This window comes from Phyllopteryx taeniolatus, chromosome 17 (genome assembly GCF_024500385.1).
Source record: "Phyllopteryx taeniolatus isolate TA_2022b chromosome 17, UOR_Ptae_1.2, whole genome shotgun sequence".
Taxonomy (NCBI): domain Eukaryota; kingdom Metazoa; phylum Chordata; class Actinopteri; order Syngnathiformes; family Syngnathidae; genus Phyllopteryx; species Phyllopteryx taeniolatus.
The window spans coordinates 713,506-733,447 of NC_084518.1; the positions used below are offsets into that span (position 1 = coordinate 713,506).

At 48.4% G+C, this 19,942-nt stretch overlaps 3 protein-coding genes across 10 annotated transcripts; 1 reads left to right on the plus strand and 2 right to left on the minus strand.

The window, feature by feature from the left end:
* Nucleotides 1-40: 40 nt before the first annotated feature.
* Nucleotides 41-14,620, minus strand: oatx (organic anion transporter X). Of its 6 annotated transcripts, none has more exons than XM_061751477.1 (20): nucleotides 14,072-14,620; nucleotides 13,574-13,778; nucleotides 12,841-12,970; nucleotides 10,493-12,708; nucleotides 10,390-10,417; nucleotides 10,245-10,312; nucleotides 9,379-9,540; nucleotides 9,237-9,310; nucleotides 9,035-9,164; nucleotides 8,562-8,665; nucleotides 7,081-7,235; nucleotides 6,832-7,000; nucleotides 6,636-6,759; nucleotides 6,313-6,428; nucleotides 3,724-3,778; nucleotides 3,474-3,633; nucleotides 3,028-3,211; nucleotides 2,427-2,505; nucleotides 2,212-2,339; nucleotides 41-180 (listed from the first exon to the last, which is right to left on the minus strand). In XM_061751477.1, exons 6-20 carry the CDS (start codon nucleotides 10,269-10,271, stop codon nucleotides 141-143), a joined length of 1,707 nt encoding a protein of 568 aa, XP_061607461.1. In that variant the 5' UTR covers nucleotides 10,272-10,312; nucleotides 10,390-10,417; nucleotides 10,493-12,708; nucleotides 12,841-12,970; nucleotides 13,574-13,778; nucleotides 14,072-14,620; the 3' UTR covers nucleotides 41-140. The 6 variants fall into 6 exon arrangements, with proteins under 6 accessions (XP_061607461.1, XP_061607455.1, XP_061607458.1 ...); XM_061751471.1 differs by lacking the exon at nucleotides 41-180 and adding an exon at nucleotides 808-1,310 and having other exon boundaries at nucleotides 14,072-14,619; XM_061751474.1 differs by lacking the exon at nucleotides 41-180 and adding an exon at nucleotides 808-1,310 and having other exon boundaries at nucleotides 3,028-3,136; nucleotides 14,072-14,611.
* A 219-nt stretch (nucleotides 14,621-14,839) lies between these two features.
* Nucleotides 14,840-15,987, plus strand: pfdn1 (prefoldin subunit 1). Of its 2 annotated transcripts, none has more exons than XM_061751499.1 (4): nucleotides 14,840-14,937; nucleotides 15,358-15,524; nucleotides 15,601-15,685; nucleotides 15,860-15,987. In XM_061751499.1, the coding sequence occupies exons 1-4, from the start codon at nucleotides 14,884-14,886 to the stop codon at nucleotides 15,941-15,943; spliced, it is 390 nt and encodes a 129-aa protein (XP_061607483.1). In that variant the 5' UTR covers nucleotides 14,840-14,883; the 3' UTR covers nucleotides 15,944-15,987. The 2 variants fall into 2 exon arrangements, with proteins under 2 accessions (XP_061607483.1, XP_061607484.1); XM_061751500.1 differs by having other exon boundaries at nucleotides 14,890-14,937; nucleotides 15,863-15,987.
* A 33-nt stretch (nucleotides 15,988-16,020) lies between these two features.
* On the minus strand, nucleotides 16,021-19,738 carry ttc1 (tetratricopeptide repeat domain 1). 2 transcript variants are annotated; one of them, XM_061751493.1, is made up of 8 exons: nucleotides 19,584-19,738; nucleotides 18,889-19,126; nucleotides 18,753-18,813; nucleotides 17,991-18,103; nucleotides 17,880-17,916; nucleotides 17,633-17,781; nucleotides 16,266-16,320; nucleotides 16,021-16,199 (listed from the first exon to the last, which is right to left on the minus strand). In XM_061751493.1, exons 2-8 carry the CDS (start codon nucleotides 19,123-19,125, stop codon nucleotides 16,069-16,071), a joined length of 783 nt encoding a protein of 260 aa, XP_061607477.1. In that variant the 5' UTR covers nucleotide 19,126; nucleotides 19,584-19,738; the 3' UTR covers nucleotides 16,021-16,068. The 2 variants fall into 2 exon arrangements, with proteins under 2 accessions (XP_061607477.1, XP_061607478.1); XM_061751494.1 differs by lacking the exon at nucleotides 19,584-19,738 and adding an exon at nucleotides 19,268-19,577.
* Between the last annotated feature and the right edge of the window lie 204 nt (nucleotides 19,739-19,942).

The window sequence follows — 19,942 nt, forward strand, 5'->3', positions numbered from 1 at the left end:
GCCCCGCCCTTTACGAAGGGTCAGCCGATATGCGGTCCGCGATTGGCTGCCGGGGCTGTCAGTCAATCGGAAGACCGAGGAGCACGCATTCGATTCGTCTGAAAGGCGGAAATGCGATGACGTCACCGAAGTCTTCGTCTTTACGCGAAACAAAACATCGGCCAGCATCCCATTGATGAACTGAGTGAGAAAAAGGCGACATACGCGATTCATTCAACACACAATCTTGCCATTCTGCAAACACTTCATGCAAACTAGCAAACCATAAATAATTTTGGGAAAAGATCTGTTGGCAACGTATTGATGCGACAATCATCGATTATCCACGATTCTATCCCGATCCTCGGATTCAAAACAAGTGTGAGGACTTGTTTTAGTGGTTTCCTCGCGTTTGACCTCCAGTTGATGGATGGTTGAACTCCAACCCCAACGTTCGCCCATGCATCCATCTTCTTCCGCCGCGGGGGCAGGGAAGCCCGGCAGACTCCCCCCCCGGCCCCCGTGCATCTCTTCCGGGGTGGTCCCAGGAACTTTCTCCCCAAGGAGCCTCATTTGGCGACCCAGCTCGTGAACATTCATATATACTACGTTCGTATTTCAACTCCAACGTAACTTTTTTCACGTGTTCATGAACTCAAACCCGTATTTTGTATTTATTTATTAAGCCTAACTTAATGTGTTCGTTTATTAAACTTAACCCAAATAGTTCGCACATTAGTAACCCTAACCCCTTTTTTCCCCCCCCCACATGATCATTTTCTTTTCATTTGTATGTTCTACTGAATAGGTTCATCTCTGAACATGAGCCCTCATTCATCATTTATTTCAACTCGTTTGTGGACATACAAGATGAGGATTGCAGTACAGTTGTAGATTCAACCAACGACATTGCCCCCTTCATCAATGTCGTCATTTATACAAGGACACATTGACGAGGCCTCCGATCAATCATTATTTCATATTCGGAAAAGCCACGCGTGACTCCGGTACAATTATAAATTCACAAGTCACGTGATTACTGTGCTGTCTACCAAATAAATGCGGACCACATGATCGGGTCTGCGAATGAACGGCTTAGGATGTGAGGTGCGATTGGTCAGAGGGCGTTGAGACCGCTCCCTTCAACTTCCTTCACTTGTTTTAAAGACAACGCCACTTGCTCGTCTTCCGAGGACACGGCCTCCTTCTCCTTCTGGTCAGCGGGACTTCTTCCAGACCTTCCGACAGACACGTCAATCAAATCAAAAACACTCAAATGCAATTGATTTGAAAATGCGAGGGCGCTGGCGTTTATGTGGCCGCTTCGCAACCTGGAAAAAATACCAACGGATACTTTGTTCTTAGTCATTTGATGGCATTTCGGACTCTGTATGTTTTAAACAACTTGTTCTCTAACAAGGAGCCGAACAGAAACATTCACAACAGGTGACTGATCCATGAAAATTGCCAAGGACGTCCGCTTCCGCAGCTCCAACATAAGTTTCTAACATTACATTCCAAAGTTAGCTACCAATGTTACCTCTAGCATTAGCTTCAGAAATTAGCTTCCAAAGTTACCTCTAATGTTCTAGCTCGGGAAGGTCAACATTAGCTTCCAAAGCCGGCATCCATTTTAGCTTCCAAAATGATCTTTAATATGACTGCTAATGTTAGCTTCCAACGGTAGCTCCCAAAGTTAAGCGTAACATTACAGATAAGGAAGACCAATGTTAGCTCCATTAGCTTTCAAAGTTGGCATAAACACAGGTTCCAACTTGAACTCCGTTAGCTTCAACATTAGCGTTCATCAATCAATTCTGAGGTTAGCTTCAACATTCACTCAGATTCCGAAGTTAGCTTCTAACAGTACGTCGAACAGAAGCTTCCGACATCATAAAAATTTGCTTCCAATGTTTGCTTCTTGTATTAGCTTTCAACGCTGAATCCATTGTTACCTTCCGACGTCGTATCTAACGTTAATCTCCGACGTTAGATTCCCTTATCTTCCAACGTGAATCCTAACATTCGCTTCCAAAGTTACCTTTAACGTTTGAGCTAAGGAAGACAGTTTACTTCTGATGTTAGTTTATTTTTAGTTCATTAGCTTATTTATCCAAGTTATTAATATTCCTTATTGTAATGCCATGTTAACTGACACGTCTGTTCTTTGTGTGAAACAAGATGGTGGTCGGATGGCAACATTCATTAGCATTAGCCACTAACACCGCTCACCATCTCTCCTCCACGTCTTGGACGGTGTCCGGCAGCGGGACGTTGAGCGTCTCTGGCAAGAAGCAAGCAAAGCCCGAAGCCAGCACGGCCGCCCCCCCGTACACCACGCTGGGCAGAGCAGGGAACACCTGGCGGGGGCACCACACGGCATTCGCGAGGTCACGGCTGCAATTAAAACGCCGTTAACAACAAAAAAAAAAAAAAGGAAGGGTTACCTCGTCCAGAATGAGGACGGCGGGCGCCGCCATGCTGCCCACCCTGGCCATGGTGGACACCAGACCCATTCCAGTTTGCCTACAGACGCCAGGCTCAAAGTGAACATTTCAACAGTGGCGGCAGGTAACAAAGTACAATTATTTTGGGACTGTTCTTAAGTACATTTTGCAGCTATCTGCATTTTACCCGAGTATTTATTTGTAGGGTTCCTACTCTTTGTCAAAATATAGGCTGGCTACTTATTTCAACCTCTGCGGATGACGACACAGACTAAAAAGATGCAAAGGCAACCATTTGACTGATGGGTACACTATATAGTCAACGAGATAAAAATCCCTGTATATTACAGAGTATTTGATTAATAGTTGCAGGCGCATAGTCCATCATGTGAAAATAACTACACACACAGTGGAGCCCAGCTATTAATGGGGGATTGGGGACCGGGCCAGACCGCGAATAGTGAAAATCCGCAGATAACTGACGTCCATTAAAATTGCACCGCAAAAGGATATATTTTTTTTTAACCCCCCCAAAGTCTTGAATAAGCGGGGATAAACCAACACAATATAGGGATTTTTTAATCAAGTGATGTTGTCATACCTGATGATGGTGGGGTAAAGTTCTCCGGTGTACAAGTAGACAGTGGTGAAGGACGCCGACGTGAAGGCTTTACCGAGACACGCTAACGTCGTTCTGATGGCCTGCATGTCTGACAGGGGGACCGCCGCCATTAATTGTTGACATTGCAGCGTATCTGAAGCTTGCTTAAATCTCTTTATTGTCCCTCAAAAGGGAAATTGATGTTGCAGCAGGAACAACAAAGACAAGGTACATAAGGGCAAGGTCAGCAGTGGGAATAAGACCCTTTTAAAAGTCTCAAAGTCAGACATTGAAGAAAAAAATAAAATAAAAAATGAATGAAAAAAATCTTGTAATTCAAATTTTGAACTCGCAAGAAATTGTTCATTTGTGAAAACATACTGTTGTTTTTAATGTGCATGTCCCTTTAATGAAAAACAAATCCTGTGCGTGTGGATGCATGTTACCCATTGGGACGAAGATGTTGGCGAAGATGACGAGGGCGGACATGAAGAGGCAGAGGGCCTGAGTCACCCTCCTCCCGAGGAAACTGAGCATGCCCAGAGCCACAAATTTGGCAGGAAAATCCACAGCTCCAAAGATGAGCTGCATCACGTAAATACTCACCTGGATCGAGGAACGGGAGCTCTTAGCTTAGCTTAGCTTAGCTTAGCTTAGCATGCACCACATTCCGGGCTAAAATGTTTGTACCCTCACCCCAAACTTCTGCATGTCCATCGCCAAGCCGTAGTAGGCGAAGCTGGTGGAGAACCTAGCGAAGGAACACGGGTGGACGTATTGTGAACAGCTGCCGTGTGAGTCAGACACATTTGCGTGAGTCGCAAGTTAGTTTCAAGTCTTCTCTTCCGGTTTAAGTCGAGTACCCACTAAACTACCAGCGGGTCGCAAGTCAAGTCATGCGGCGGCAGCCCTCGTGTAATTGGTTACCCGCCCCGCACCTGTCCCCAAAAGATGTTACCGTGCCATAGTCACGAAGTCATTCACCGCCGTGGATGTTTTTTTCCCTTCGTCAGCCGAAATCCAACCCGTCACCTGCCACAGCCGCGCACATTCGTCAAGTACGTTATTTAACAGGAAGGCACGGGAGAGGGTTTCGCCTCGTCTGCCAAATTCAGGTTTCTGAACCACAGCAATAACGAACAGATTGCAGCGTTGCGTTGCTTTTTGTTTGAGAACAGCAAAATGTTGGACTCGAGCAGGAAGGAAATGTCCAAATTTGGAAGGAAACAATGCGTTCTATGTGCCCCAACCAGTCTAAACACAGTGTTCTGATAAATATTACGTTTGTGAAATAAGAACGAAACATCCATTTTGACGAACCTCAAGTTGGGCAATATCACCCTCTCCTGTTGACTGATGATAATGTCACGTGAGCAAACCCGGACCTCGGGATATCGGGCTCCCCCGCGTATGCCGCAATAACTCGCAGAACTATGGCTTGATCACATGATGCTTTCAACCCTAACTTGTATACCGTATATGCAGTGGCTACAGGAAAGTTTTCAGACCCACTTACATTTTGTTATATTGCAGCCATTTGCTAAAATCAATTCAGTTCTTTTTTTTTTCCTCCGTAATGTGCACACAGCACCCCGTATTGACGGGAAAAAAAAGGGAATTGTTGAAACTTTTGCTGATTGATTAAAAAAGAAAAACTGAACTATCACACAGCCATAAGTCTTCAGACCCTTTGCTGTGCCACTCATATTGAACTCGGGTCGGGTGCTGCCCATTTCTTCTGATCGTCCTTGAGATGGTTCTACACCTTCATTGGAGTCCAGCTGTGTTTGATTACACTGATTGGACTTGATTCGGAAAGCCACACCCCTTTCTATAGAAGGCCTCACAGCTCACAGTGCATGTCAGAGCAAATGAGAATCATGAGGTCAAAGGAACTGCCTGAAGAGCTCAGAGACAGAATTGTGGCAAGGCACAGATCTGGCCAAGGTTACAAAAACATTTCTGCTGCACTTCAGGTTCCTAAGAGCACAGTGGCCTCCATAATCCTGAAATGGAAGACGTTCGGGACGACCAGAACCCTTCCTAGAGCTGGCCGGCCGTCCGGGCAAACTGAGCCATCGGGGTAGAAGAACCTTGGTGAGAGAGCTAAAGAAGAACCCACAGATCACTGTGGCTGAGCTCCAGAGATGCAGTCGGGAGATGGGAGAAAGTACTAGAAAGTCAACCATCATTGCAGCCCTCCACCAGTCGGGGCTTTATGGCAGAGTGGCCTGACGGAAGCCTCTCCTCAGTGAAAACCCGCATGGAGTTTGCTAAAAAACACCTGAAGGACTCCAAGATGGTGAGAAACAAGACTCTGGTCTGATGAGACCAAGATAGAAATTGTTGGCCTTAATTCTAAGTGGCAAGTGTGGAGAAAACCAGACACTGCTCATCACCTGTCCAATCCAGTCCCAACAGTGAAGCACGGTGGTGGCGTTTTGCAGCTGCAGGGACAGGACGACCGGTTGCAATCGAAGGAAAGATGAATGCGGCCAAGTCCAGGGATATCCTGGACGAAAACCTTCTCCAGAGTGCTCAGGACCTCAGACTGGGCCGAAGGGTCACCTTCAAAAAAGACAATGACCCTAAGTGCACAGCTAAAATACCGAAGGAGTGGCTTCAGAACTACTCTGTGACTGTTTTTGAATGGCCCAGCCAGAGCCCTGACTTCAACCCAATTGAGCATCTCTGGAAAGACCTGAAAATGGCTGTCCGCGAATGTTCACCATCCAACCTGACAGAACTGGAGAGGATCCCCAAATCCAGGTGTGGGAAAACCTGATGCATCATTCCCAAAAAGACTCATGGCTGTAATAGCTCAAGAGGGGGCTTCTACTCAATACTCAGCAAAGGGTCTCAATAATTATGGCTGTGTGATTTTCAGTTTTTCTTTTTTAATAAATCAGCAACATTTTCAACAATTCAGTTTTTTTTCTGTCAATATGGGGTGCTGTGTGTACATTAATGAGGAAAAAAATTAACGATTTTAGCAAATGAGTGCAAGATAAAAAAATAAAATAATAATTAAAAAAAAGTGAAAAACGTAAGGGGGGGCCTGAAAACTTTCCGTCCCCACTGTACCTGTACATCCATACTGTGTCAAGTCAAGAGGAGTCTCAGTTTTAGCCAAGTCCTAAAATTGGCATCATAAGTCTGACGAGAGTCAAGTAATGTGACCGGACGCCGCTGCCCCCCCCCCCCCCCCGACCCCCCTCCCCCACTAACGTTAGCCTCTTAGCATCGTGAGGAGCGACAGTCTGGTTCTCCCAGGTTGTTCCTCACCAGACGGCGATGAGGCAGACGGAGATGCGTCTCATGCCCGGCGTCCTCAGCAGGTCGTAGGCGGTCAGCGTCTTACGATTGGACGCCAGCTCCTTGCTCATGTGGGAGTGAAGCACCTGCGGGTCACACGGCACACACGTCAAGCTCCCATTGGTTGGAACAGTGATTCCCAACCACTCTGCCACCAAATGTCATCATCATCATCAGGTGTGGCGTGACATTGGCAAATATAAACTTCCATTTTTAGGGGGTTCAATTACTGCAGTGGGTGGTTGGGAATCAGGGCCTAGAAGACATCATTTGTAGACGCATGACAGGACAACCTCCAGCGTCAGCTTGTCCGCCACTTCGGGTTTTCCGTTGATCCGAGCGACTCTGTGGAGAGTCTTCAACGCGTCCTGCGATCTTCGCCTGAGGACCAGCCACCGCGCCGACTCAGAGTACCACCTGAGCGGTCACACATTTGGATCACACGGACATTTTCAAGGGGAACCGCCCGAGTCTGGAATGACGACGGACCAGCTGTAGGCAAAGAAGAGGATGTGGGGCGCGCACACCACCAGCTGCAGCTTCCTCCAGTCCCTCAGCCAATAAGCCAAGCCCGCCAAGATTAGCTGACCAAAGGTGAAGTAGAAGGAGGTGAGCGTGCCCACCAGAGTCCTGGTTTTAGTCGGGATCCACTCCACCTCTGATGACAAACACCAAGAGTGTCGGTGGGGTTGCTCGACGGCCACGGAGAACAACAATGCAAAAGCGTCGACGTCTTACTCAGGGAAACGGAGTTGAGTATGATGCCCGACACCGCCATGCCGCTCAGGAAGCGGAACACGCAGTAGACCGAGTAGGACTGCGACAGTGTGCCGCAAGAGCCCAGGACGCCCAGCTGCAGGTACGACCAAATAAGGACAGAGCGCCGCCCGAACCTGATACAAATGTGAAAAAGGTGACAAACATGTTTCTGGTGATCAGAATCATCCTTACCGATTATCTGCCAAGGATTTTGTCTCTGCTGGTTGGAGTTACTCAAGTACTTCCACTAACAAAATATACATTTAGGACATACTGTATAGACGTTTTTGTCACAGGTGGCAAAACATGGAGCGCTCTCAGATGACACCCTTCTGTGTCATGTGATCAAGGCAGAGTGATTGACAAGTCGAGGTAAACGGTTGAGACGATCATTTTAGCCTTCTCCGCTAACACTGCAGTTAGATTGTGGGCAGGAATGTCAGCAGGTTGGTTTTTTTTCCAGCTAGCAAAGGTGAAGCCTTTCGTTACACAGCAGCACTCAAACAGCGATCCGCACCTTCATCACCTCTCAGTTGGGTTGGTGTCATGTACTTTACTTTGGAGTCAGCCAGTCCTCCTTCAAACATCTCCAGTTGGTTCAAAATGGGGAGGGGAGCGCAAACCTCCCATTCAGGCCTCCCCCCGGAGACCGGCTGCCTGTGCACTTTAGAATTCATTTTAAGATTCCGCTTTTTCTGATTTCTTTTACATACACATACATGCATGTGCATATGTACGTATGTATTTATGTATATACACACACATATGCAAACTACTAGACTTTACACCGATTTTATCGGCCTGATCGGTAACGGCCAAACAAACAAAAATGTCACAAAAAGTGGATCCATCCACGACCGTTTATACTTCCTGCCATGCAATAGAAGAGCATTCATTTGTTCCGTCTGTCACTGTGCCTCACTGGCAGAAATAGAGGAACAAAGATACATTATTTCTTGGAAATAGAATTTTTGGGGCAATTAAGTACACAATTCTGAACAGGTCATTTGAAACGACACATTCCTCCATCTTGTGATGGGTTATTTAAACTCGCTGATCGGTCCCAAAAAGCCTGATGGTGTCCAGGACATTTTACAACTCCGTCTTCTAGCGCTGATCCGAGGTCGGGTCGCGGGGGCAGCAGCTTTAGCAGGGACATCCCAGACTTCCCTCTCCCCAGCCACTTCATCCATCTCTTCCGGGGAGGGATCCCGAGGCGTTCCCGGTCCAGCGTGTGCCGGGTCGTCCCCGGGGTCTCCTCCTTATTCATATGTAATTTGCATTATTTAATTCCCTCACCCAATGAGATTCGATCAGAGAATCAATACGGAATCGGATTGATAATGGAATTGTAATCGCCGGTTCTGGTGTGCATCGCTCCACAGCGCCCGCCGGAGGGAAAGAGCTGGAAAGCGTGCTGGCCTTTTGCCATTTGAAAGAAACGAGAACGAGTCTCTCACCTGTCGGACAGTCCACCGTAGAGGACGGCACCCGCGAGAACGCCGCCCATGTAGACCGTCTGGATCATCTGCTTGAGGGGCCGCAGGCTGCACACCAGATCCCACTGAAGACGCATGACACAACGCAACGCACGCTGGCACACACAACTTCCTACTAGATCACTGAACCTTCTGCTGGATCCCTTGGATTTCCCGCTAGATAACGTGACGTTCCTTCAGGATCATGAGAAGGTTCCGAGCTGGGCCTTCCTTACAGATCTCTTGAACTTACTACTGGATCATTAGTATTTCTTGCTGGTTCACTTCTACTTCCCGCGGGACCATTACAACTTCTTAAGGAATAATTATTAGAACTACCTGATGACTAAAACAGCCTACTGCCTAATTGTTACTTGATGACTTGCTCGGAACTTCCTGCCAGATAAAACGTGGACTACGATTTCCATCTCGGCTTCTGACGCGATTTGGGTTACCTCGGAAACAGTGGTGGCAAGGAACTCGGAGTCGTCAAAGGTCCAACCATCGGCGCAGCTTTCGGTTTGCAGGTGGCTGGTGTTAACGGAGCCGTTAGCTGTTAGCATCTGCCACTGAGGCATCACGTACCTGAAAGAAAGCCGCCGTTTAGCCGTCAGACACACCGCCGGCGGACAAACGTGGATAGGCCGCGGGAAAAACCTCCTGCAGCGGTCTAGTCCAGTTCCCGAAGAGTCCAGTGGGATGAAGGCCTTCAACACGTCCTGGCCATCCACCTGAAACATGACGACGTCGCATCAATCGCACGGCGACCGGCGGCGTGAGACTCTCCCCGACGGCATACCTGCTCCGTGAGGTTCCAGAGGCTGTGATTGGCCGACAAGCTGCAGCGGTGGCCGGGGGTTCCTGAGACAAAGTTGTTCAGGAGGTTTTGACTCGCCATCAGCAGGCCTGGGAAACTGATGAGGGTCACGTGGAGCCACTGGTACCGCCCGAAACCGCCCATCTGACAGGTTGCACACACCAGGAGATTTAACACCCAGAAGTTGACCTCCAGCCAGGATTCCAACTTCCTGTGGTTTTGGCCAATCAAAGGGCACACGGAGACAAGACAATGGACTGGCCGCCAGTCAATCACAGACAAGTGTTGGGGAGGAACTAAGTACACGATGACATCTCTTAATGATAAAAAAACGCGTTACATGACTGGAAAACAAGTGCAGTGATTCAATTAGTTGTTTTGGGAAATTTCCATTCCAATCTTAGTTACGTTTGAGAAATGGCGGCAAAAGCCGACGCTTGTGATTGGCTCTTTCTGGTCATGTGCCATTCTGACGTCGTTTGAAACATAACATTTTGCCCAAATATGACCTTGTGGTGCAATCCATTAGTTTGTCTGAGATTATGAAAAGTTTGGACTTTTAGTTAGTTACACTTTTGAACACCAAAAAAAACAACTTTTGAACAGTTCTTTAGAATTTTGGACATTTTTACGTAACATTATTATGAAGCACTAATCTAAATTGTGCACACTTGTCATTAGGCCAACATGGTATCATGTTTTCCATGTTATACACCGCAGCATTTATTCAAATGTCATGTTTCAACCACAACCTGTGCGCCCGCGAGGCCGCTGTGCGAACCACCGCGCGCCGCGCCGCTCTCAACTCCACGCGCACGAAGGTTTGCCGTTGTGATCCCATGACTGACCTCGTCTAGCAGCTCGTTGAAGCCCATGCTGACGGCTGACCACGATGATTTTCGTCCTTCAAATCAACCTGCCCGAAAAAAGAGAGAAAATCTCAAATCCAACCCGCCGAAACTTGTCATGGCAGCGGCGTCCGCTCTTTCTCACAGTTTTGCAGGGTGGTCTGCTGAGTCGCCTTAAAGGATTACAAGTGTGCAACATTCACAAACACAAGAGGATTTCCTCGCCGCGTCGGCGGACTTCGACTTACCCGGTGGACCAGACGAGCGGAATACGGGACGCGTCCTCCTCGGGGACGTGCAGACTTTGGCACCTCGCTCGGGTCCGGCTCAGCTCCACGTGACACCCCCCCCGACCCGCACTCCCGCCCCCGAGCCCCCCATTGTGGCGTCTGTTAATGTTCCCGTGAGTCTTGTGGTCATTAACTTGGTGGGCACGATGATGCAACAACTCATCATTGCGTGCTTGTTCACGCAACTTGTAAACACGCACGGCCCGCTGATCATTACAACTTCCTGCCAGATCAGTGATCCTCAACTGGTGGGTCGGGACCCGAAAGTGGCCCGTTTTGGGTGGGTTGCGAACAGCTCCGAAAAATGACAAGGACAGTATTCATATTTTTTCAGTCCAGACGCGTACCAAGTTCCCACACTGAACATACAGTATTAATAAGTAAGCGACAGGAAATGTTACCCCCTTGCGTACTAGCTACTAGTTTACGCTGTAAACAAACACAGTGTAGCTCAGCTTCTGGCGAGTGGACTTTATGGCTAGCAATATGCTTTTGGAGGCAAGTCATACAACAGTGTTTATAACAATATATTGTACACGTGTTTTCATAGGTCAGAAACACTGGCGGCAGCCGATGGGTACCACCTGGCCAAGCGGAACTCGGCTTTGGTGGTCGCCGAGGAAAAAACTCAGGCGTGGGAGGAGTTCGGCGAGGCCAGGGAGAACGACTTCCGGGCGGCTTCGAGGAAATTCCGGTCCACCGTCCGGCGTCTCGGGACGGGGAAGCAGTGCACCGTCAACACCGTGTATAGAGGGGACGGGTCCGTCGGAAAGTCAAATCTCACATTCAGGAGAAGCAGTGTGGTTTTCGTCCTGGCCGTGGTACAGCGGACCGGCTCTACACCCTCGGCGGGGTCCTCGAGGAGTTCGACCGACCGGTCTGCGTGTGCTTCGTGGACTTGGAGAAGGCATTCGACCTGTGGAGGGTGCTCCAGGGGTATGGGATATAGGACCGCCCAATACGGGTTAATCAGTGCCTGTACAACCAGTCTGGTCCGCATTGCCAGCAGTAAGTCGGATTTTTTCCAGTGAGGGTTGGACTCCGGCGGGCTGCCCTTTTATGGATAGAATTTCTAGGCGCAGGGTGTCCCGGCTGTCCCTTAGACATACCGGAGGGGCTCAGAATCGAGTCCCTGCTCCTCCGCATCGAGAGGAGCCAGATGAGGTGGCTCGGGCATCTGGTTAGGATGACCCCCGGACGCCTCTCCGCTGAGGTGTTCCAGGCACGGTGCTGACCTGGGAACCCCTCAGGATCCCCCTGGAAAAGCTGGATGAAGTGGCTGGGGAGAGGGAAGTCTGGTCTTCCCTGCTTATGCTGTTGCTCACGCAACCCGACCCCAGATACGCGCAAGAAAATGGATGCACGGATGTTTTCATAGGCTATTTTTAAACAAAAAAAATCTTCCTTGTTCTTATCTTCTTTAAAAGTGGGTTGCGACCTTGCAACAATAGGAACATGCGAGGCTCAGGGTGCCAGCAGTTGGGAACCACTGCGCTAGTTCGCTAAAACGTCCTAGTACAACATTACTACAACTTCCTCGTAGTCATTACAACTTCCTGGTTCATCGTAACTTCCATCTGGATCACCAGAGATGGAAGGACCCCATTGCGGCTGACTTTGGGCGAAAGGCTGGGTACACCCCGGACCGGTCGCCAGTTAATCACGGGGCACATAAAGACAAACAGCAGACCGATCAACAGTCCCGCCCGCTCACCGAGCGGGACCGCATCCCCCAGACTGCGCGAAGCACTACACGAGAGGCGACCTCCACTCGGAATTCACCCCCGCGACTCGAAGCAACAAACAAGTCGGCGGGTCACCAGCTGAACACAGCGGTTTTTTTTGCGGGAACGTTTCCTTTGGCCCGCCGCAGCGACCGCTCGGTTGAACATTGACGGCCGGCTCGGCGCTTGCGCAATCGCCCGGACAATGATTGCCAACGGCAGCAAGACGGGCATTTAATGTCACTCATTCACAAAACAAATTAAGTGTGAGCGTCCGTGGAAAAGTCGTTTGAATAAAAAAGACCAGCTTGACGCAACTGGTCAGTGTCTATCTCGTGGTGCGTTCAGGGGCGGATGAAAAGCGGATTGGTTTCTTCCAACAGATGGACCAATCCCAGTGGTACTGAGTTTGGGGGGGGGGGTCTACAACATGGACAGAAACTCTTGCAACTGAGAACACAAAAATGCCACAATAAAACAACATTTTAAATTGTTAAAGAATCAGAAATTGCCCGATCAATGATGGCGTTAGCTGACGTGTGCCAGGACACGTGACAGGAAGTTGGCGAGGAGGAGGAGCACCTGCGCCTCGGGCCCTGAGGTAAATGAAGGCGTCCAGGGCGACGTCGGCCAACAGTGCCAGTCCCGGGAGACGCTCCACTCCGCCTCGCTCAGGCCGCCGCCCTCCAGCAGCGCACACCCAAACACGTACCTGGACGCGAAACAAGCCACGTTTGTCTAGTTTTGTTATGCTGATTGTTGATCGAATTGTGTACTGGGGTTATTTTAGTCTTTATTTCACACATTGTTGTTTGTTTGAATGTCAGTATCTCAGTCTCATGTTGTCATTTGTTTGTGCAAATAAAATAAAAATGTAAAAAAATAAATAAATAAATACAATTGCCCTTCATTGCCGATGAAATCGGCCCTCCGATGAATCGGTAAGGCCCTAGTAACTGGGTCTTAAGACTACGTAAAAATGTGCAAAGGCTTTTGTAAAACAACTTGGTTCTGACAGACGTCGTGGACGTTGCCCCATTTGCCGATGGGCTCGGCGATGACCTCACCCTGCAGGAGGCGCACAAATGTGGACTTGCCCGCCGCTGGAACCACAAACCAGTCAAAAGTCCATTCATTTCAAAACAACAAAAACAAAACAAAACAAATGTGCGTGTATGTTACTAAAGCCAGAATTACGACCACCGTTTTATTTCCATTTCGCTGTGTCGAAGAGATTTGGTGGGGGTCTACCAAAATTGCGTTTTCTCCTAGTTTTTTTTTTTTTTCCAATGACGTCGTTGTGAAATCCCTTTACCTCCTGGTTTTGGAATTTCTCCATTTCAATTGTCTGTGGTTCTGACAAAGACGAAAGCGTTCCTCGGTTTCCCACGTTCATAGGATTCGTCCACGGGCGAAACCTTCCATGTCCTTGACTCGCTATTCTTCTTCTTGCTTTCTGTGAAGTTTGAAGTCATTCCAGCGACTCGCTTGCTCTCAGTTTGAGAATGCTCGAGCGGACCCTATTGAAAAAAAGTGTGAAAATGGCCTGTTCACATGAAACGCGGGCGTGTTTCTACGAAAGAGGCACACTTTCGGGCTGACATTTCCTCATGCCTTCCATTGATTTCTGGGCACAACATTTTCGACATAAAAAGTGACTTAAAATCCTTCATCCCTTTCAGACTCTTACACATTTGGGCTCATCTTATTCGTGTAAGACCCTTCCATCCAATGGCATCGTCTATGTCGATATGAAGGTATTTTAAAAATAGTTTCATACTTATGACGTTTTAGAAATGACAAGTGAACTCACCGATGTTTCCTTCGATTGAAATCTTTTTGTGTCGGCGAGAGAGGCCGACGGACTACCGAGAAACGAACGTGCAAGCTTTGGAGGAATTGCCATGCTTGTCTGTTGTTTAGTGTTGGCGTTAGTTAGCAAACTACTGTCGTTTGTTTGTTTGTTTGTTGGTCGTGAGCGTCTTCTTCGTCATATTACAAACCCGCGGCCGGACACGCGCAATGTATTTCCGGGTTGTAAAGATATGCTCACACGCCACGGCCGACAAGACGTCCCACTCTGTCCTTGTTTGACTGTGTTCTTCAAGTATGCGTTCATAAACTATATTTGAGTTGCTTTAAGAACATTGTAGTTGTAATTCCATGTCTTGTGGTTATCTTGATTTGCATCAAATGTACCGGCATTACCAGATAACTAGCAACCCTTTACTGCTCAGTGACTGTTTTCTTTTTTTGTCAATGTCTTTCTGTCTCCAAAGTGTTCTGTAAATTGACTGTCTGTTGTCGTACTCGAGCGGCTCCAACTACCGGAGACAAATTCCTTGTGTGTTTTTTGGACATACTTGGCAAATAAAGATGATTCTGATTCTGATAACATATCTATATAACGTTTTTTGAGTGAGTCACTTAGCTTAGTTGAACTGCTTTAGCAACAGTGTCATTGGATGACTAAGGCGTTTTGAAAACATTAAAATAAAACACACACATAAAGATAAAACACATAGTGAATAAAATGTTAATAATAATGGTTACAATAATAACAAAATAATAATTATACGGCAGCTGGGGGAGCGGAGGTTGTCAAACCGGAAGTGGATCTTTCGCATGCGCTCCAAAACACCGAAAATGGCGGCGCCCGTCGATCTGGAGCTGAAGAAGGTAACCCTTTAAATTAAAACGGTCGCGAACTCATAAGTTTAATTCGATATCGACATGTATAATGTGTACTTTTAGAATACCAAGCTTGTCAGCAAGACGATCTAATTGAGCCATTCTCGACCGTGCTGTGTAAAAAGCGGTTAGCACGTCTGCGTCACCTCGCCTGAAATACAGGGTTCGAATTCTTGTGTGGCTTTTGCATGCTGACTAAATTGTCCATGAAACGGACTGGCGACCAGTCAGTCCCTCGTTTGTGTATATGTCCCCTCCCATTGGCTGGCGACCAGTCCGGGGTGTACTCTGCCTCTCGCTCAGTCAGCTGGGATCGGCTCCAGCTGACCTGCCACCCGCTGTGGAAAACGTTTTGTCAGAGCGATTTGAATGAAAGTACGCATATTGACCGGCGGCGGGCGTCGTCAGGCCTTCTCGGAACTTCAGGTGAAGATGATCGACACGCAGCAGAAGGTCAAGCTGGCCGACCTGCAGATCGAGCAGCTGACGCACGTGCAGAAGCACGCCAAGCTCACGCACGCCGAGATCAACACGCTGAGCGACGACACGCGCACGTACGAGGGCGTCGGACGCATGTGAGTGGCCCGGTCCGTCGGTCGCCGCCGCCCCTGAACGATTGACGCTCTGAGCACACGCGCGTGTGCGCTTCAGGTTCATCCTGCAGTCCAAGGACGACATCACGCAACAGCTGAAGATCAAGCAGAAGACGGCTGAGGGGAAAATCAAAGAACTGGAGGTAGGAACGGACAGGCGTTGTTCATTCATTCATTCATTGGGAGCTGGGCCCATTTCATTGCCTTTATGGCTTTTTACGATCAACCCAATTTCAAGTCCAGCCCCGGCGACCCGATTGATTGATTGATGATGTCATCACCGAACCCCATTGTGTGTGTGTGTGTGTGTTTTCCAGCAGAAGAAGGTGTACCTGGAGCGCAGCGTGAAGGAGGCGGAGGACAACATCCGCGAGATGCTGCTGTCCAGGAGGGCTCAGTGATCGGCCGGCTTCAACTGGTGTTCATTAAACCGCTTGTGTCATCACGCCATTGATTTGCGTCATTGATCAGCCTCGCGTTGGGGTGCAACAGGAAAGTTTTATTGTGAAAGAACAGCGCGGCGCGGTCACGTGTTGTTGGGCTTGTTGACAAAGTTGATGGAGTAGGAGCCCGTGTCGGCGTCCCGGTTGACCTGGAAGTTGCTGGTGGACATGCCGAACGGTCTCAGGACCATGTTGCCCAGCTCCTTCAGTTTACCTGCCCGGGGTCAAGAGGTCATCGATCATATAGACTCAAAGTCACGTGGACCGCATGTGTTCCTACCTAACATTTCCTCCTTCAGCTTCTCGTTCTTCTCGTGGATTTGCTGAGGTAACCTCTGCAGGGACAGGAAGTAGTTGGAGTTCCAAGAATTAGTTTGGTTTTCTTTTCAAATCAAACACCACCAAAAAGAAAAACAGTCACAACACCGAACAAAAGTACAACCTCACTTCCAAATGGGATTCGGGAAGCACAGCTCACCTTAGCCCAAATAAAAACACCAAAAGAGTGAAAGCCCCGCAAACCGGGATATGCGCAACCTTCTTCCGCATTTGGCAAAAACGGGTCAAAGCGCTTCCTCCTCCTCGCTCGGTGATTGGCAAAGGGGCTGTGACATAGCGCCCGTACTTACTTCAAACGGCGATGCTTTGTTTTGTTTTGTTTAGTTTTTTTAAACACGAAATGCCACCAGAGATAACAATGACCTGTTCAGGCTTCATTCGTGGTTACAGATCATATTTTTGTAAATGATCTACATGGATGTAACTTTTTATGGAAGACACCAGCCATAAAGAAAACATTTTAGCAAGTTCGGCTTCCAACTATCACGTACGTCTTCAAAGCGGTCACGCACGACGTCAGCTATCCAGTTTCTGAGTTTACAGGCCACAAGATGGCGGCAAAGAACTTTTTGTCAAAATGAAAGCACTCAAGGCCTCTTTATACTCCCGTGGCCGACAGCGCCCACATTGCAGCGCTTGACCGACGCGTTGGCCCGCGCGGCACCTCCGCGTCGCTTGAGGCGCAAACGGCAAAAATTGGTGCTGCGCGTAGACCGCCGCGGAGATCATCTCGCGTGATTGGTCTCTTTTAGTCACATGCTGTGATGACACAAAATGCGGCGTCCTAGCCAATAGCAGCAGTAGCGACACCCCCGACTTGGAGGTGAACTGCAGTACATTTTCGAAAGTGCGCGCGGGGGACAGCCGCAGTGACGTCAGCGCGGTCGCTGCCCACGCGAGTATAAAGAAGCCTTAAGTCGCTCGTTTTTTAACTTTGTTGTAGAGGTCTTTTTTGTCTTTTTTTCCATCCCTTCCTCTCAAGGAAGACATTTTCCTGTTTGGAGTTTGCTTGTATGTCGCCATTACTTGCGTGGGTTTTTCCTTCTCGGGCCCAAAAACTTGTTAGCTTCATCGCGAAGTCTAAATTGTCTAAATTGAGTGCGACTGCGACTCTTTGCTCGTCTTTACGAGCGGCGACAAGTCCGGGTTGTACGCTAACTCCAGCTCAGCTGCGACTCTACTGAGGAGAAGCGCTATACTGTAGAAGATGGAAGTGGTTAAAGATGATTTTTATTTTAGCGTAGTAAATGATTAAGGAGCAGGAAGGACAACAACGACCACAGCGCTGGCGGCGCTCCCTGAACTCACCACGCAGGCCTGCCTGGCTCCCGTCTGCTCGGGGTCTCGCTCCAGGGCCTTCTGGTAGTCGTCCAGCGCCTTTTCCAGCTGTTCCGTCTGCTCGTAGAGCTCCGCCCTCCTCAGCAACGCCTTCACGTAGTCGGGATTCAGCTCCAACGCTGGCATCCGAAATCAACGGATCGATCAATCGACCTTCTGGCCGGGACGTCACGCGCACTTCCGTCGTGCTCTCTACGACGTCGATGACATCACTCACCTCTGGAGCAGTCCGCTATCCCGTCGTCCTTGCGCTCCTGACGCGAGAGGGCGAGACTTCGTGTTAGCGTGTCGCTAGCCGGACCTCCGCCGATAGCGTGAGCTACGTTACCAAGTGCAGTCTGGCGGCCGCTCTGTTGGAGAACAACACGGCTCGCTCTTGGCCGAAACCGCGCGGACACAAACGCAGCGCTTGCGTGTAGCTTTGCTCCGCCACAGACCAATCTGCACAAACACATTCTTAAACGCTGCTCAAACAGTCTCCGTTGCAAAAAGGCGTCTGTACGCTGGTCAAACCGGTCTCTAAGCTGTAGAGGGGCAACAATTAACTCATCAATTATCCAATTCATCGACAATCGATTCATAGTTTCGAGCCATTATTTCATTTCCAATTGTCCAAATTCTCAGAATTTCAGATTTCTGTTGTCCTCCATGAAAGCAGACTTTTTAATCAGAAAAAGGACATTTGCAAACATCTGCGCCGATTTTCTGACGGATGTTACGGACCAAGCCAGTAACTTGAACCATAATACATTTATAGAAAAAGGTTGTCCGTCTAATCTTTTCCAGAAATAATTGTTACTTGCAGCCGTAGTCTGACTAACGTGTAGTCGCGCGCGAAGCCGCCTCGGAGGTGAACTTCAAACTTGTAGGCCTTCGTTGGCAATAAATCAGTAGAACTCCATTTCAGAAAGCTCGGACACGACGTGTGAGTCGTATGACTTCTTTGTGTTTTATTTGGAGTTGTTTCATCAATGACTGGCTAATAAAGTGTCATCTGAAAAAAATGCAATAAACCTGACTGCATTTCTGTCCGATTATTTGATTGATTGACAGGATAAGTGATTCCAAAAAGATTTGATAGTGAGCTCACCTCCATTTTTAAAGTGACAATTGCCTTCCTCCTTCAAGGCGAGACTGCGCAGTCGTCGGCTCTGAGGTGACAAGAAAGGTGAAATCGGCGGCGGCGGCGGCGATGCACTCCGACTTTTAACGTCATTCGCTTTTACCTCCTTCTCCTCCTGCGACAATTTCTCTTCCTCTTCCTCCGGCTGGTCGTCGTCGTCCTCCTCCACTTCTCCGACGGGCGCATCCTCAAGCGGCTCCGCCGGCTCCGGCTCGTGTTTGGCGTCCGTCTTCACGCGCCGTCGCTCCTCGTCTCCTCGCTCGGGAAGCTCCAAAGTCTCGCGACAGTCAAAAAAGTCCTCCCGGTCAACAGTGTCCTGCTCGTCCGCTGGCCGGCTCATCCTAACAGAGAGAATAATATGTCACTTCCTACCGCAATATCTTTTGAGGTGTTGCTTGAGCTAACAACACGGAGAACCACTGCTGTAGAACAGTAGAACACGACACCCGGAGTAACCACGTTCGCAACCTTGGAGAACCTGCCTGAGCGCCACAAGAACATGCAGACGCTTAGAACCTTCTAGTGGACGGCAAGGAGCGGAATGATTTTGATGAGATTTGATGTCACGATGAATTCATTTGCATACAACCGAGAATAAATACGAATTGTATGTTGTAAAACTAGAATCATTTTATGCGGAATTATGTTTTTTACGAGCGGAGTTGACGGATAAAAAGTCGACAAAAACGCCCGAACAACATGCAGACAGCTGCCGCCGCGATGTCGACTAATAGTTGCACTACGAAGTCACATTAGGACGATGAAAAAACGTCCAAATCGTCAGGTTTGTTGTCCTACCTGACAGCAATGGCAGCCTTCGACGAATTAGCCAAAGCACTTCCGGGTTACACTTCTTCTTCTTCTTCTTCTTCTTCTTCTGTTTCACTAGTTTCTGTTTCCTACGATTAAGTCCAATTCTGGTGCAGAACTGACGAATTTGTCGTTTTAAGACAACTTGAAATGTTTGACGTACGTCTTTTCGCTCACGTATTTAAAAGGCAATACAGTGTGGGACTATGTGGCAATGTCTTGTTACCGCCCCCTGTAGGCAAATTACCATACTACTATCAAGACGTCGACGTTCAATAGATGATCAAATTATATTTTTAATACATTTTTTTGCATCAATATTACTCCTATCATTATTAAAATAGAAT